Here is a 14576-nt window from a genome sequence, read left to right on the forward strand (position 1 = left end):
ACGGTGATCTCCAACTGGCCTCAAGTGATCATTATGGAGCAAGTTGAATTCTCCAAGCAGACCATGTTTTCTACGTTAGCCCTGCTCTTGAGCTTGTGACAGTCAATGATATGTATCTTACTCATCCACTTGGGGTTAAGACTGTTGAAACTCAAAGTGTGTGTGTGTGTGTGTGTGTGTGTGTGTGTGTGTGTGTGTGTGTGTGTGTGTGTGTGTGTGTGTGTGTGTGTGTGTGTGTGTGTGTGTGTGTAGTTTGAATTGAAGTTTGAATTAATTCATATCTATCCATCTCTACATTAATGCATACATAATACCATTCAAATCACCAAAACGTTCCTCCTACACTACTCTTAATAATATAATAATATAACTTAATACTCTTAAGTATTTTATTGGGCAGCATGGCAAAGGCACATTTTCATCTACACACAGAAAAAATATCCTTCAGACATCCATATGTGTCTTGCGGCAGTTCCCACTAGATAATAAAGTCGGCTTGTGTAAAATGTAACGGCATGTGTAAGAGATGAGAACACACACACAGAATACATTGAGTGCAGAAGTGGGAAGAGCAAACCAACTGTTTTTATTCAAACAGCAGAGACAGCCAGTCATGTTCAAGCAATCACATCTACGTCAGGAAGCAAAGACCAGCACGTCCAAACAGTGGGCAACAACGAACCCCAGTGGTAGTACAGCAAAGTGCCAACACTAATCTTTCAAACTCAGGATACAATCAGTATCATGAGAATTTGTTTTTGCATTCCTCCTATGAGATATAAAGCATGTTAAATAAGATTATTTTACAATATGCTGTAATTATTTTTAAATGAATGAATTAAAGCCAGAAAAAAGCATGCAATGACAAAGATACAAATATCTTGATTTGCATATCTATGACTTGATTATTTTCTTCCAAAATTATTTTCATTCTGTGAGTTTTGATGTCGATCTTTAAGACATTTGTGAATGGATATAAAATCCCACATCATGCCAGATGTGGGCTTTGATATGCACTTTTAAATCAATGTTAAACTTTTTGTAAATTGTGTAGATTTGAAGTGAGCATATAAGTATATATATATATAGTATATAAGTACCTAAATGACATGTCTTTTCGCCACCCTTTCAAAGACTGGATCTTTGCAGAGATGGATAGATACTGATGTTTTTGTTCTCAGGATTGTCACAAAATATTAATATATATGAAGTATAATGTTTTTTTTGTTTTTTTTTATTAAAAGTATATATATATGTGTGTGTGTGTGTGTGTGGCTTTTAAATGGGAAAATAATGACATAATATATTCCATTGCCTCCCAATATGATTTAAATGTCTTTCTTTAATTTCTATTGTCTTGCAGTATATTTTTGAGAATGCCTTTGTATGCTTTTTCATAGTTCAATCATTACATCTGTAGGCTACTTATTGTGGTGTAAGGTTCATTTGGTCACAATGAAACAACACGATTATTCCCTTGTGAGCATGATTTCCGGTATTTGTAATAAACAGTACAGTGAAGTAGATTCGTGTAAATCATTCACTATATCAAAAGACTGCTCCAGGTGAGGCTCGAACTCACAACCTCGGCATTGCTACAGTGTACTGACATATAAGTACCGCGCGCTAACCGATTGCGCCACTGGAGCTCACTGCATGCACAACGGAGTAGGGTTTTTAAACCTGCAGTAAGGAAACATTTTAACACAATCATTTTAAGGTACAAAAAGACAATGGCATATTGAATAAAAGGAAAATGAGTGCTCATTTGTCACACGAAACATGTCAGCAGGTTTACCGAGCAGAAATAAATGCCAGTTATTATACGAGCAGTGCAATAATATAACTACATTTCAACGAAACTATATGACAGTAGTTATTAATGTCCGGCGTCTCCCCCGATTGTAGAGCTAGGTTTGAAAGAAAAGGATGGGTAAATGATGTCATGATCGTAGCCACCGGGATCCCGGGGCACGAGGAAACCGGAATACAGGAATTTCAAAATAAAACATGTCATGCATGCTTTCTGCAGAAAGAAAATTCATCTCAAAAATACGTCAGACATTCGCTGAAAATGTTCACTGTCGAATGTTGAATTGGAATCAGGATACAGTTTAATCACTTACAAGGAAATGCCTAGTGTTTGGTGTATAGGCTACAGTAAACCCATTAAGAGTAAATAGAAATACAGGCACTGGAGTCAAAAACATAAATATAGAAAAGAATAACAATCACAATGAAATACTAAAAATATACTTTAAAAATACTATAACAAATATGAACAATATAACTGTAATGTGTACATTAAAACTGTATATTCAATGAGAGACAGTTTTGTGTAGAATATGGTGAAATATAAATGTCTAAGTAGCAGGTAGCCTGATGTATTTGTTGTAGTTATTTGCAAGGGGAAAGTTAAACTAAGGACTATTTCTAATGCATTTTTGTGCTTAAGGTCTATCTGTCCATCAATCCATCCATCTGTCTTTTCTTTTTACTTGCCCTTTGGTGCATTTCAAACATTTGCATATTCAACTGTACCTACAGTATTAAGGTCAAGTTTATTTGCACACAAATTTCCCAATTTGTGAGGATTAGTGTCATATTTTCTTTCATATATGTTTATTAGATAAGGGCCACCTCACGTTGACCAAGCAGCACCCTCGGTAGCTGAGAAATGAAGCCAACGTGAACTGCAGTTCCTCAAATGGTCACTCGAGGCTGCCTCAAAAAGCGAGTCAATCTCCATAAACCTCCATGTTAAAAATGTCCAACTTTACAGCAGAAACAAACATGTTTACAGCCTGGAACAAAAAACAGTGTTGTTCTCTATAGCTAATTTGACATTGACTTCGAGATGAGAGAACCGGAAGTGCAAACAAAAGCTAAATCATTTCTGGGTTTTAAGACTCATGCAGCGCTCTAATGTCATCCAATCCCATGTCATGTCATGTCATGTCATCACATCTCATCAGATTTCATCCCCTCTCATCTTATCTTCGTTCATATAAATTATTTTTCAATATAACTTGGGTTCGTTCAATTTATACCAGACCGACGCCACATAATTGATCAGTGAATTGAAAAAAGCAACAAGGGAAGGCTCTCTTTGCTCTCCGACACAGAAGGCTTATTTCCCCTAACCAAATTGTTTGGTGATAATTCAGTTTGTTGCAGTGCAACACACACAGAGTCAGCCCAGCTCACCACTGTGTGAAGAGTCCGACCTTTGTCAGCTCAATAACTTTATGGTCATTGACTCCCATATAGCAGTGCAGTCCCGCTTCCTAACCCTATAGGTGTGTTTGCTAGAATCACTGGACTCTGATCTACAGGCCCGCCATTCATCGGACTGTTTTATTAGAGTACACACAAAACAAACACACAGGACCCAACAGTGGTACCACGTCAGGACGGACATCTGCTCTCAGGGACACTTTATGGTTACATTGTACACTGTACATGTGCAAAACTCTACTGCATCCATATTTATATAGTATGTGTTTATATGAGTGTTGGCAGCTTTTAGTCACGCTGAAAGTGCCGTTAGACTAACATCTAGTTACTCATTTTTATAATTGCAGATGGATGACTAATAAAGATCTTTGTACAGTGAGGAATCATAAATCTCTTTACTGCATGTTTAACTGTTCAACCGAAATGAACAGACACCATTTACAGAGAGGCTACAATCAATGAGAAGAAATACATAGTATATAATAATAATAATAATAATAATAATAATAATAATAATAATAATAATAATAATAATAATAATAATAATAATAATAATAATAATAAAAAAATAATAATAATTTTATCAAATATTGCATGTGTTTTATCTACGATCTCTGCATTACCCTTTGAGACAGTTTAGTCTAGAATTTGTTGAAATTATCAAAAGAGATTTGAAAGCCAGTAAATTTAAAATCTTTCACGAGACAAACAAACACAGAATCCAAGGTAAATCTGAAATATTATAAACAAATATTTAGCTGGTGGAAATAATATTTAGTTTGATTATGAACTTGTGAACTGCTGGTAGGATGGAAACCAACATTTTAAAACTATTGTTGTGAAATAGTTCAATGAAAAAAATTAAGAAAATGTAGAAGCAGTGTCAAGTTTAAATTCAATAGAACTTATGACAGTCAGTTCAATAGTTGTATATTCGAGGGCAGCTTCCCTGACACACCCAGATACTGTGGTCCACTGATAACCCGGCACATTTGTGCGCTTACTGCTTCAAAGAAACTATTCACGCAGCCACAGTCTCCCACAGTGAGATCAATACTTTATACATGCACACAGACATTTGTTCCTCAGATGGCCCAGGTTTGCTTCCTGGGTCTCTCCCTTGGTTCACGACCTCAGCCTATGACAGAGGCATCACTGTCTCACTCAGATAACATGGATCCGCTTAATGTTTAGCCCAAGATACACACACACACACACACACACACACACACACACACACACACACACACACACACACACACAGACACGGACACGGACACGGACGCACAGACACTGTGAAGCAGAGGGATTACAAAGGCGTAGAGACCCATATGCTACCCAGGGATGGAGGCGAGAAAGCTAAATGCGAGGAGAACACAGAGTTGTAAAGAACAAGGTGAGAATTATTGCTGTTTATTATGTTTAGTAATTGTAGAAGGCCACACTTTGAGGCATAATATAGCATTTGTTGTCATTTCATCCTATTCTCGGTTGAGAACAGGGATTCAGATATTGTGAGACCATTGTTGACTTGACTTTATTTTGAGGAGAAATCATTTAATGAAAGGACGGTCACCAAGTGGATTTGGTTTTTGTAAATAGCACCAAATGGAAAGTTGTAGAGAGTGAAAACCTGTTGAAGATTTCCCAAGCCTTTAATTTGCTAATCTGGGCTGTTAGCCTGTTAATCCACATTAGAGCATATACACTATGCTGTGTGTCCTGTGGCAGAGGTGACAAGGCACTGGAGGTATTATAATGTGGCGAAGAAATTTCTCTCGAAAAAAAAGTTCTTCCAAGAAATTATATAACCTGTAAAAATGTAATAACATTTAAATGTATCCTTATTTTTTTAAAGCAAAAAAAATGAAGATCATGGTAAAAAAAAAAAATACTAATAATTATAAAAAACTTTATTTTATAAAGCAATTTTCAAAACAAAGTTACAAAGTGCTTTACATGGTTAAAACAGGAACAAAACGTTTCAGGATTGTACGTATGGCACCAATATTGATCACCATGTTTTGTATTCATGGTCAAAAACAGAAGTGGAAGAAACAACTTACAACAGGCAACATCTACAGTGAATCTATTGCATTAATGTTAATGTAGATCTATGTTATTACACCAGTCATGTAAACACAACAGTAACATAGGGCTGATTTGATCCAAATTATGATCAGTTGAGAAACATGCATCCTTTTGTCATGTATAACTTTTCAATAATGTACATATTGGGAGAATACACTCTTTTTCTTGCCAAGAGTTAGATGAGAAGACTGAGAGAAGACTTAGCTTAGCATAAAGACTGGAAACAGAGGGAAACAGCTAGCCTGGCTCTGTCTAAAGGGAACCACCTCTCAGTTTTTCTACAGGTCATTATAATTAACATTAACATTAACTATAGAGAAAAAAACACCTTTTATTTTTTCAGAAAAAACATAAAGAATATTTTCTTACGTTACTTAAAAGCTAGTGTATTATCATGTTTGTTTTTGTAAAAGAAATTGCCATATTTTGGATATCTTGTGAAAATCTCTAAAAGGGCCAAAAACGTACAGTAATTACAGTTCCTTTGTGATAGGGCCTGGTGTTGAAGCTGAAGCTCAAGTAGCACCACATGGGAGTGTCCCGAGTCGTTCTCTCTCTACTGTAGCTCGTCTCTATGTGTACGCCCTGCATGGCTGCCTCTGCGAGGTGTCCTTCACTGCTGTGTGGGACTGGTGCAGCACCCAGGACAGGAGGCTGGCCGGTCACAGCAGCCTGTGGTCGTTGCCTATGTACGCCATCGCAATCTACCTCATGGAGATCCTGAGAGCCCGGCTGCTGGCTCAGCATCTCCCACTGCCTGTGCGTCTGGCGGCCTACACCATGTTCATCTACCTATGGGAGTTCAGCTGGGGGGTGGGGCTGAGGCTGCTGGGGGCCTGTCCCTGGGACTACTCAGGTTATAGGTACAACCTGGGAGGACTGGTGACTCTGGAATATGCACTGCCCTGGACTGTGGCAGCATTTATAGCTGAGCAACATGTGATCAGGAACACCCTGAGGATAAGACTGCACAACTGAACTGATACCAATCTGGTATACTGAGCTTCCAAAAGCAGCTACAAAGCACGTATTGACATTGCTTCAGGAACAACACCACACTGTTTTTGAAATGTTGATGTTTAAGAGTTGGTGTAAATGTCACAATGTTCACATCTCACTAAGCTGTGTCAATAAATCTGACAACTTTTTCAGTTATTTTCTATTTATTTTTTCCTCACAGACTGAAATAAGACTAAACTATTGTAAGTTAGGAAAACTGGTTTGGTAGCCTAATGTAACGGCTTTAAAGGAACCGTGTGGCATTTTGGCCGATAAGTTCATTTGCTTTCTTGCCAAGAGTTAGATATGAAGGAGGACACCACTTTCATATCTGTTTGTTAAAACTTAAGCAGCCAGGAGACAGTTAGCTTAGCTTTAGCACAAAGACTAGAAACAGGGCGAAAGAGCTAGCTTGGACAAAAGGCATTGATCGTCTACAGCTTATCCGGGATCAGGTCGCGGGGGCAGCAGCTCCAGTAAGGAACCCCAATCTTCACTTCTCTGGGCCACATCCAGCTCCGACTGGGGGATCCTGAGGCGTTCCCAGGCCAGTGAGGAGATATAATCTCTCCACCGAGTCCTGGGTCTTCCCCGGGGTCTCCTCCCAGCTGGACGTGCCTGGAACACCTCCCTAGGGAGGCGCCCAGGTAGCATCCTTACTAGATGCCCGAACCACCTCAACTGGCTCCTTTCAACGTAAAGGAGCAGCGGATCTACTCTGAGTCTCTCACGGATGGCTGAGCTTCTCACCCTATCTCTAAGGGAGACGCCAGCCACCCGTCTGAGAAAACCCATTTCAGCCGCTTGTACCCGTGATCTCGTTCTTTCGGTCATGACCCAGCCTTCATGACCATAGGTGAGGGTAGGAACGAAGATCGACCGGTATATTGAGAGCTTTGCCTTCTGGCTCAGCTCTCTTTTCGTCACAATGGTGCGGTAAAGTGACTGTAATACCACCCCCACTGCTCCGATTCTCCGGCCAATCTCTCGCTCCATCGTCCCCTCACTCGCGAACAAGACCCCGAGGTACTTGAACTCCTTCACTTGGGGTAATGGCTCATTCCCTACCCGGAGTAGGCAATCCACCGATTTCCTGCTGAGAGCCATGGCCTCAGATTTAGAGGTGCTGATCCTCATCCCAACCGCTGCACACTCGGCTGCGAACCGATCCAGTGACTGTTGAAGGTCACAGACCGATGATGCCATAAGGACCACATCATCTGCAAAGGGGACCCAGTCATACGCCTTCTCCAGATCCACAAAACACATGTAGACCGGATGGGCGTACTCCGAGGCCCCCTCCAGGATCCTTGCAAGAGTAAAGAGTTGGTCTGTTGTTCCACGACCAGGACGGAATCCGCATTGTTCCTCTTCAATCAGAGGTTCGACTACCGGCCGAACCCTCCTTTCCAGTACCTTGGAGTAGACTTTACCAGGGAGGCTGAGAAGTGTGATACCCCTGTAGTTGTCACACACTCTCTGGTCCCCCTTTTTAAATAGGGGAACCACCACCCCGGTCTGCCAACCCGAGGCACTGTCCCAGACTTCCACGCAATGTTGACGAGGCATGTCAACCAAGACAGCCCCTCAACACCCAAAGCCTTCAACATTTCTGGACAGATCTCATCAACCCCTGCGGCTTTGCCACTGTGGAGTTGTTTGACTACCTCAGTGACTTCCATCAGGGAAATTGACGATGATCCCCCATCAGCTTCCAGCTCTGCCTCTACCATAGAGGGCGTGTTAGTCGGATTTAGGAGTTCCTCAAAATGCTCCTTCCACCGGCCGATAACCTTCTCAGTTGAAGACGGCAGGGTCCCACCCTTGCTGTACACAGCTTGGATGGTTCCTCGCTTCCCCCTCCTGAGGTGCTGGATGGTTTTCCAGAAGCGCCTTGGTGCCGACCGAAAGTCCTTCTCCATAGCTTCTCCAAACTTCTCCCACACCCGCTGCTTTGTCTCTGACACGGCAGAAGCTGCCGCCCTTCTAGTCCTTTGATACCCTGCAACTGTTTCCGGAGTCCTCCCGGATAACATAACCCGGAAGGACTCCTTCTTCAGTCGGACGGCTTCCCTGACCATCGGGGTGCACCACAGTGTTCGAGGGTTACCGCCCCTTGAGGCACCTAAGACCTTGAGACCACAGCTCATCACCGCAGCTTCAGCAATAGAGGTTTTGAACATGCCCCCAACCTCCACAGGGATGTCTGAAAAGCTCGCCGGAGGTATGAGTTAAAGATCCCCAGGACAGGGGCTTCCTCCAGACGTTCCCAGTTCACCCGCACTACCCGTTTGGGTTTACTAGGTCTGTCCAGAGTCTTCCCCCACCCCTTGATCCAACTCACCACCAGATGGTGATCAGTCGACAGCTCCGCCCCTCTCTTCACCCGAGTGTCCAAAACATGCGGCCTCAGATCAGATGATACGATTACAAAATCGATCATTGACCTTTGGCCTAGGGTGCTCTGGTACCACGTGCACTTATATGCTAGTGAGTATCTCCACCCCGGCCCGACGCCTCACACCTTGGGAAACTCTGGAGAAGAATAGAGTCCAACCCCTATCCAGGAGTACGGTTCCAGAGCCAAGACTGTGCGTGGAGGTAAGCCCCACCAGATCCAACTGGTAGCGATCCACCTCCCGCACTAGTTCCAGCTCCTTCCCCCACAGTGAGGTGACGTTCCACGTCCCCAGAGCCAGCCTCTGCTGCCCGGGTCTGGTCCGTCGAGGTCCCTGACCATCACTGCCACCCTGTGTGACAGAGCACCCGACCCCAGCGGTTTTTCCCATGAGTGGTGGGCCCACAGGATGGATGGATGGGAGGCACCACGTAGCTTCTTCGGGCTGTGCCCGACCAGGCTATGGCAAACCCGGCCACCAGGCGCTCGCCTGTCGGGTCCTCCCTCTGGGCCTGGCTCCAGACGGGGGCCCCGGGCTTCCTCCGGGCAGGAGGAAGCCTTCCTTCCTTTCCTTTCCCTTTCTTTCATGAAGTCGTTTTTGAACCATTCTTAGTCTGGCCCCTCGCCTGAGACCAATTTGCCTTGGGAGACCCTACCAGGAGCACTAGGCTCCAGACAACACAGCTCTCAGGTTCATAGGGACACACAAACCTCTCCACCACGATAAGGTGATGGTTCCCAGAGAGGTACAACTAAAGAGCTAAAAACCGAATGCTGAAATTTCCAAAAACAAAATATTTTAGGCAACCAAATGTTACAAATACCTTTTTATGAACTAAAAACAAACTGTTAGAGGGCTAAAGTTGTAAAATGTCAAACCATTGCTTTAGAAATTAGATTATTTGAATCAGCTCAAATTTGAATCGTCTAGTCACTGAATGCTAAACTGAAGGATCAGAATCAGTCTCCTAAAAGTGTAAAGAAAGAGAAATACAAACTGTAGGCCAGAGTTACATTTAATAGCAGACATGTAATGAACTAAAGTCATATCTGTGAGTGAACAAGCAATTCTCCAGCACTTATCAAATCCAAATAACAGACACTGAAAAATTGGCACAAATACAAATGTGAATCTGTGCTGTGTGCGATGTGGTTAGTCCTGTAAGTGGTCTGAGAAAGCAAATTCTGTTTGATTACATCATGAATCTACTCACTCAAACACATAATCACATATTATTCCTACATTATTTAGCACTTTAGTGATCATTTGCACAGGCTACATTAGCAACTTTTCTGAAATATCCATAAGCAAATTCATGACTCCCTTGGATTGCAAGCTTACCCTAATGTTTAGTCAATAGCTGCACCCATTACTGGAAAACTGTTTTATATTTCAGAGGGAAATATGTCTATGAAAAATCATGCTCAGTCAGTTCTGGGTTTCTTTGGAGAAACCACTTATAAATGCATAATGTTGATTCAATAAGAACCTGGCAAGATGAACTTGGCATGCGTCACATGAATATCATTTGAAAACATTCATAAAACCTTTTGAAAGTTGTGTTTAACGTCCTCTCAGCCAAGAGGTTTGTCACACTAGGGGTGTGACTGTAGTGAGTAGTGAGGACATGTTGTAGGAGGTTGACAATAATGTCAGTGATTCTCTTCTCTACTTGTTTTCCCTCAAGAGTTCATCCCAATACGAACAGGCATGTTTTGAACGGGCACTGCACGAGCACATTTAATGTGTGTGTGTGACTTGGCGTGTGATGGTCAGGATGTCTTCCGCTCAGGGTTTTGGACCACAAACAGGGCAACAGTCCCCTCTTCTCTCTGCCACTGGTACCTGCAGAAGAAAGAAACATCATTGATTGTTTGGGATAATTACTGCGAAATTACTTTGTTTCTGAATGTTCAGTAATACATTACCATACACACCAACACATTTAACCTAATAATTTGCACTCTGACTGGAACAATTTGATTTTGATTTCATTGATTGTTCATGGGAAACTTCAGTATTTTTCAAGCTGGGCCTCTTTTTATGTTTTTGTGTCGAAGTGACTAATGGGGACAAAAGTTTTAGACATTGGTGCAGTACTGAGCAAGAGTGCTGCATCCGGCAGCCACTTAACAGGCTGCAATGTAGCGCAAGGTAAAGAAAAACTTCTTATTTCTCTGCAGGGTCTTTTCAATATGTTGTCAAAACAATCTGAGCCCGTCAGGGGCAAAAACGAACTTTTGGTAGACGTACATTGACAGTGTGGACTTGCCCCCAGTGGTCACATTGCAGCCTGTTGCAGCGTTTTCACTTAATACTCGACCAATTAAAAAAAAAAAATTCTCCATTTGTAACTTGGGAAAAAAAGTGTCCAGATTGAAATATACCGACGTTTCTCTTGAATATTGACTCACTGGCTCTGCTCAGGGACGAGTAAACTGTCTCCTGCAGAAAGATTGAACTCCTGCTCGTTCACAGTAACTCTTGAGGATCCCTCCTGAGGTATAAGAAAAGAAGATCATAAGAAAAAGACTTACAAACTGAGAGTTTGGTTCTCACATGGATACATCGTACTGCAGCATCTTAACAGCACTGAGAGACCAGTTAGACGTGTGAAGCTACTGAAGGAGCAGCACATGTGGTGAACATACCAGCTGCCAAATCCACACGTCACTTTGTCGCACTGAGGAGTCTGTCCGCCCAGGTCCAAACACCATTGTCTGTCAAGGTCATAAGACAGAGTATATTTGCATCTCTTCCATATCACCATCGTCTTCTGCAGCACATCACATCTGCTCCTGTAGTCTCAATGTCACCGCATCTATAATGCAATACTGAACATCCAAGGTTCGTCATAGGGAAACTCCACAGGCAGAAAAATGGCAAAATGTCCTCTTTGGGTCTGATTTAGCTGAATTTAGATTGACAGCGGTCAGTAATAAAGATTACTAGTGACAAAATAGAATCATGATAATGTATGTAATGTCTGTATGTAATGTAGACATCTCATTAGGTGTCGCTTCATTATCAACTTTTGACTTCGAGGTCAACTTTAGGTCATGGTACTGCCAACAATAATTATATTTCTTTATACAGTACCTTACCATACACAACATGTTTTTTTAATTTAACTAAAAATGCCATAGTTCTCAAGTAATAAACATCTCAACAAATATTCTACATTGTAATTTTACTATTGCTGCTTTTTTTCTATTCTGTAGACACATCTATTACATGTCGGCCTCCTCTGCTCTTTTCTTTCTTGTTAAAAAGGGTGTTTTCTCCTCATCTGAGTCGAGGGTCTGAGCATAGAAGGGTTTTATGTTGTACAGATTGTGAAGCCCCTTTTGGCAAATTTGCGATTTTGGGTTACATAAATAAAATTGCCTTGACATGCTTTAACCAAAAGTACTGTACAAGATTTGTAGGACTAGAATACTAAAAATATTTAAATCAGTGACCATCTGATCAAATGAAATAAAGTAGTAAATAATGAAGTAAATAAGGTTAGAAAGTTGAAAGAGTAAAAACTTTATGAAAACATATCTGAATACAAATTCATACCTCGGTCTCAAACTGAGCTCCGAACATGTCGATGGGCCTGTCGCTGCGCAGGGACGGCCTCTGTTTGTTCAGCCAGTCTTTGAAGCAGAAGGGGGACATTACGTTCATGATGTTCATCTGGAACGGAGGTTCTCTGAAGACTTCATCTGTTGTCGATCAGAAAATAATCATGACGACACCAGTTCAAAACGTACAGGGATTAGACTTTTTAACAGGAACCTCAAGAAATTTCAGAACAGCTCACTTGGATCAGGCTTTCCTGATTTGCCCTGTTTTGACGCCATGTACCTGCAAGTAAAAGAAATGAACCAACAACAACAAACTGTATTAAAAGAAATATCCAGATGTGATGGAGACTGTTTATAAGTGTGCAGATGAAGATGTCTTACTCTTTGATTATTGGCACCAGTTGGGTTCCCAGGTCCTGACAGTAGAACCATTTCTCGAACAGGGTGTCAGTGGTATTGTCCACATAGTACCTGAAGGCACCGACACACGCTAATGTTAATGCTGCTCTCACATGTACATGTCAGTTGTGTTACTTTCTCACTGAATTCTATGTTTTTTGGGGGCACAGTGAACTTCTGAGATACAAATGAGGAAGGCTTTGCTTTGCATGACAGTGAGTTTTATCAACTGTGTCCTAAGACTGCAAATGCATCACGTCATCACAACTTCAAATGCATTCAGTTAACTCTTAATTATTTCTAGTCTCTTTTTATTTTTAAACAGATATTGCATAGAAAATATGGTTTGCAAGAAATGTAACACAAGTGTAGTGAGTGCAGATTTCAGATCAGTGTGTTCTGCTCACAACATTTTCAATCTTGTTCCAAATAAAGATAACTGAGTGCTGATATTAAAAAATTATTGTGTTTGCTTACAAAAACTATGCTGTGGTCAACAAAAAAACTATTTCAACATGCAAATTGTCTTGTTTAGGACTCAAAACTCAACTCAAAGTTTAGGACTTGTTTTGGGACTTGAATGCAAAGACTTGAGACTTACTTTGTTTCACCTCTGGTGTCACATATTCTCAGAACTGATTTTTTTTATTTTTTAAATGCATTAAAACAATTAAGAAAAGCTTAAAGTTTTAAGTTTTGATTTTCCTATAATTGTAATTTATCCTTAAGAAGAGGTGACGAAAAAAGGAGAGAAGAGAAGAAGAAGAGGAGGAACAATAGTTAACCTCAGGCAGTCAGTCTCAGTCAGCAGCCGTCTCCTCTCCACCACCAGTCCCACAGTGTTGGCCTGTCTCTGGGGGGAGTGGGGGATCCGAGCTGGAAGCAGAAACATCTACAAATGAGAAAGAAATTAATGGAATACCGATTGAAAAAACGTGTGAATGTGACGTAGAGTCATAGAGTACAGACGTTTTGGAGCATTGTAAATGTGACCAGTTTCATTTCATTAGAAGTAAATCCTAAACAATAGAAAGGGGCAGTGACAAAGTGAATTGTACTGCCTCGAGTTATACTCCATGCTTATAGTAATAATATGTTCTAATCGACTTATAATGCAGAATATAAAACTATACCAAAGAAGACAAAACAGTACTTAAAAGCATATTAAAGCTCACCTCTCCCTCCTTGATGTGCACATCCTTGTGTTTCCCATTTTCTATCACCTTCAGACACATGTCCCCCTTCACCTGGTAGAACAGCTATTTTAAATAGAGACAAAAGAAGAAATTAAATTAAAGGGGGACTGCAGTGACTGTACACAGGGAGGTCTGTTTACAGGTGTCGGGGCATACTACTGCATATGTGAACAGTTGGAAAATGTTATGCTCAAGTGATTTTGAAGTTTGCAATAAATAATCTATTGTAAGTAAGACTTTAGGCAGAATGAATGAGTACTGCTCTTACCTCCTCCCCTTCCTCTATGTGATAATCCTTCCTGGTATTTGGACCTCCAACAAACATGATAACCAACTGGGAAAAGTGCCTGAGAGAAAGGAATTACATATCTTCAAATAGTCAGCGGAACTCTCTTAGTCAATGTCTTTGCACCAAAACTCTCCACGTATTGTGAAATAAATCACAACGTAATCAGAGATGTTGCAAAGAAGAACTCACTGTAATATACACAGATATGTAACAATCTTTACCTGTATAAATAAAGACTAAATAAATACAAATCTGGCTAATATCAAAGTACATTTACTCACATGAGCTTGTTGCACACAGGTGGCAGAAAAGCATTCTCGTTCTCTGCAATCCAGTTTTCCACATTCACAAGAAGTGGTTTGCTGCTCATTTTTTTAACTGTTTGTGCTTTGTG

General features: G+C 41.1%; 2 protein-coding genes and 1 non-coding gene across 3 annotated transcripts; 1 reads left to right on the forward strand and 2 right to left on the reverse strand.

Annotated features, from left to right (window-relative positions):
* Positions 1–1557: 1557 nt before the first annotated feature.
* On the reverse strand, positions 1558–1649 carry trnai-uau (transfer RNA isoleucine (anticodon UAU)). The gene is given in 2 exon segments: positions 1558–1593; positions 1612–1649. It is a non-coding gene; the product is annotated as a tRNA-Ile (tRNA).
* A 2628-nt stretch (positions 1650–4277) lies between these two features.
* Positions 4278–6381, forward strand: LOC115020404 (transmembrane protein 229B-like). Its single transcript, XM_029450399.1, has 2 exons — positions 4278–4633; positions 5822–6381. The coding sequence occupies exons 1-2, from the start codon at positions 4582–4584 to the stop codon at positions 6304–6306; spliced, it is 537 nt and encodes a 178-aa protein (XP_029306259.1). The 5' UTR covers positions 4278–4581; the 3' UTR covers positions 6307–6381.
* A 4117-nt stretch (positions 6382–10498) lies between these two features.
* On the reverse strand, positions 10499–14552 carry haao (3-hydroxyanthranilate 3,4-dioxygenase). Its single transcript, XM_029450300.1, has 10 exons — positions 14464–14552; positions 14162–14240; positions 13873–13956; positions 13483–13589; positions 12680–12769; positions 12535–12578; positions 12291–12436; positions 11378–11446; positions 11141–11223; positions 10499–10571 (listed from the first exon to the last, which is right to left on the reverse strand). Exons 1-10 carry the CDS (start codon positions 14550–14552, stop codon positions 10499–10501), a joined length of 864 nt encoding a protein of 287 aa, XP_029306160.1.
* Positions 14553–14576: the final 24 nt, after the last annotated feature.

This window comes from Cottoperca gobio, chromosome 15, assembly GCF_900634415.1.
Source record: "Cottoperca gobio chromosome 15, fCotGob3.1, whole genome shotgun sequence".
Classification (NCBI taxonomy): domain Eukaryota; kingdom Metazoa; phylum Chordata; class Actinopteri; order Perciformes; family Bovichtidae; genus Cottoperca; species Cottoperca gobio.

Bases quoted from the DNA above. Each gene is read 5' to 3' on its own strand.
- haao (XM_029450300.1), bottom strand. From the start codon at position 14,552: ATGAGCAGCAAACCACTTCTTGTGAATGTGGAAAACTGGATTGCAGAG. The intron at 12,770-13,482 runs GTTAACTATTGT...CGGTGCCTTCAG, and splicing joins ACTGAGACTGACTGCCTGAG to GTACTATGTGGACAATACCA. The intron at 11,224-11,377 runs GTATGTTCACCA...CTTATACCTCAG, and splicing joins ACGTGTGGATTTGGCAGCTG to GAGGGATCCTCAAGAGTTAC.
- LOC115020404 (XM_029450399.1), top strand. From the start codon at position 4,582: ATGGAGGCGAGAAAGCTAAATGCGAGGAGAACACAGAGTTGTAAAGAA. The intron at 4,634-5,821 runs GTGAGAATTATT...CCTTTGTGATAG, and splicing joins ACAGAGTTGTAAAGAACAAG to GGCCTGGTGTTGAAGCTGAA.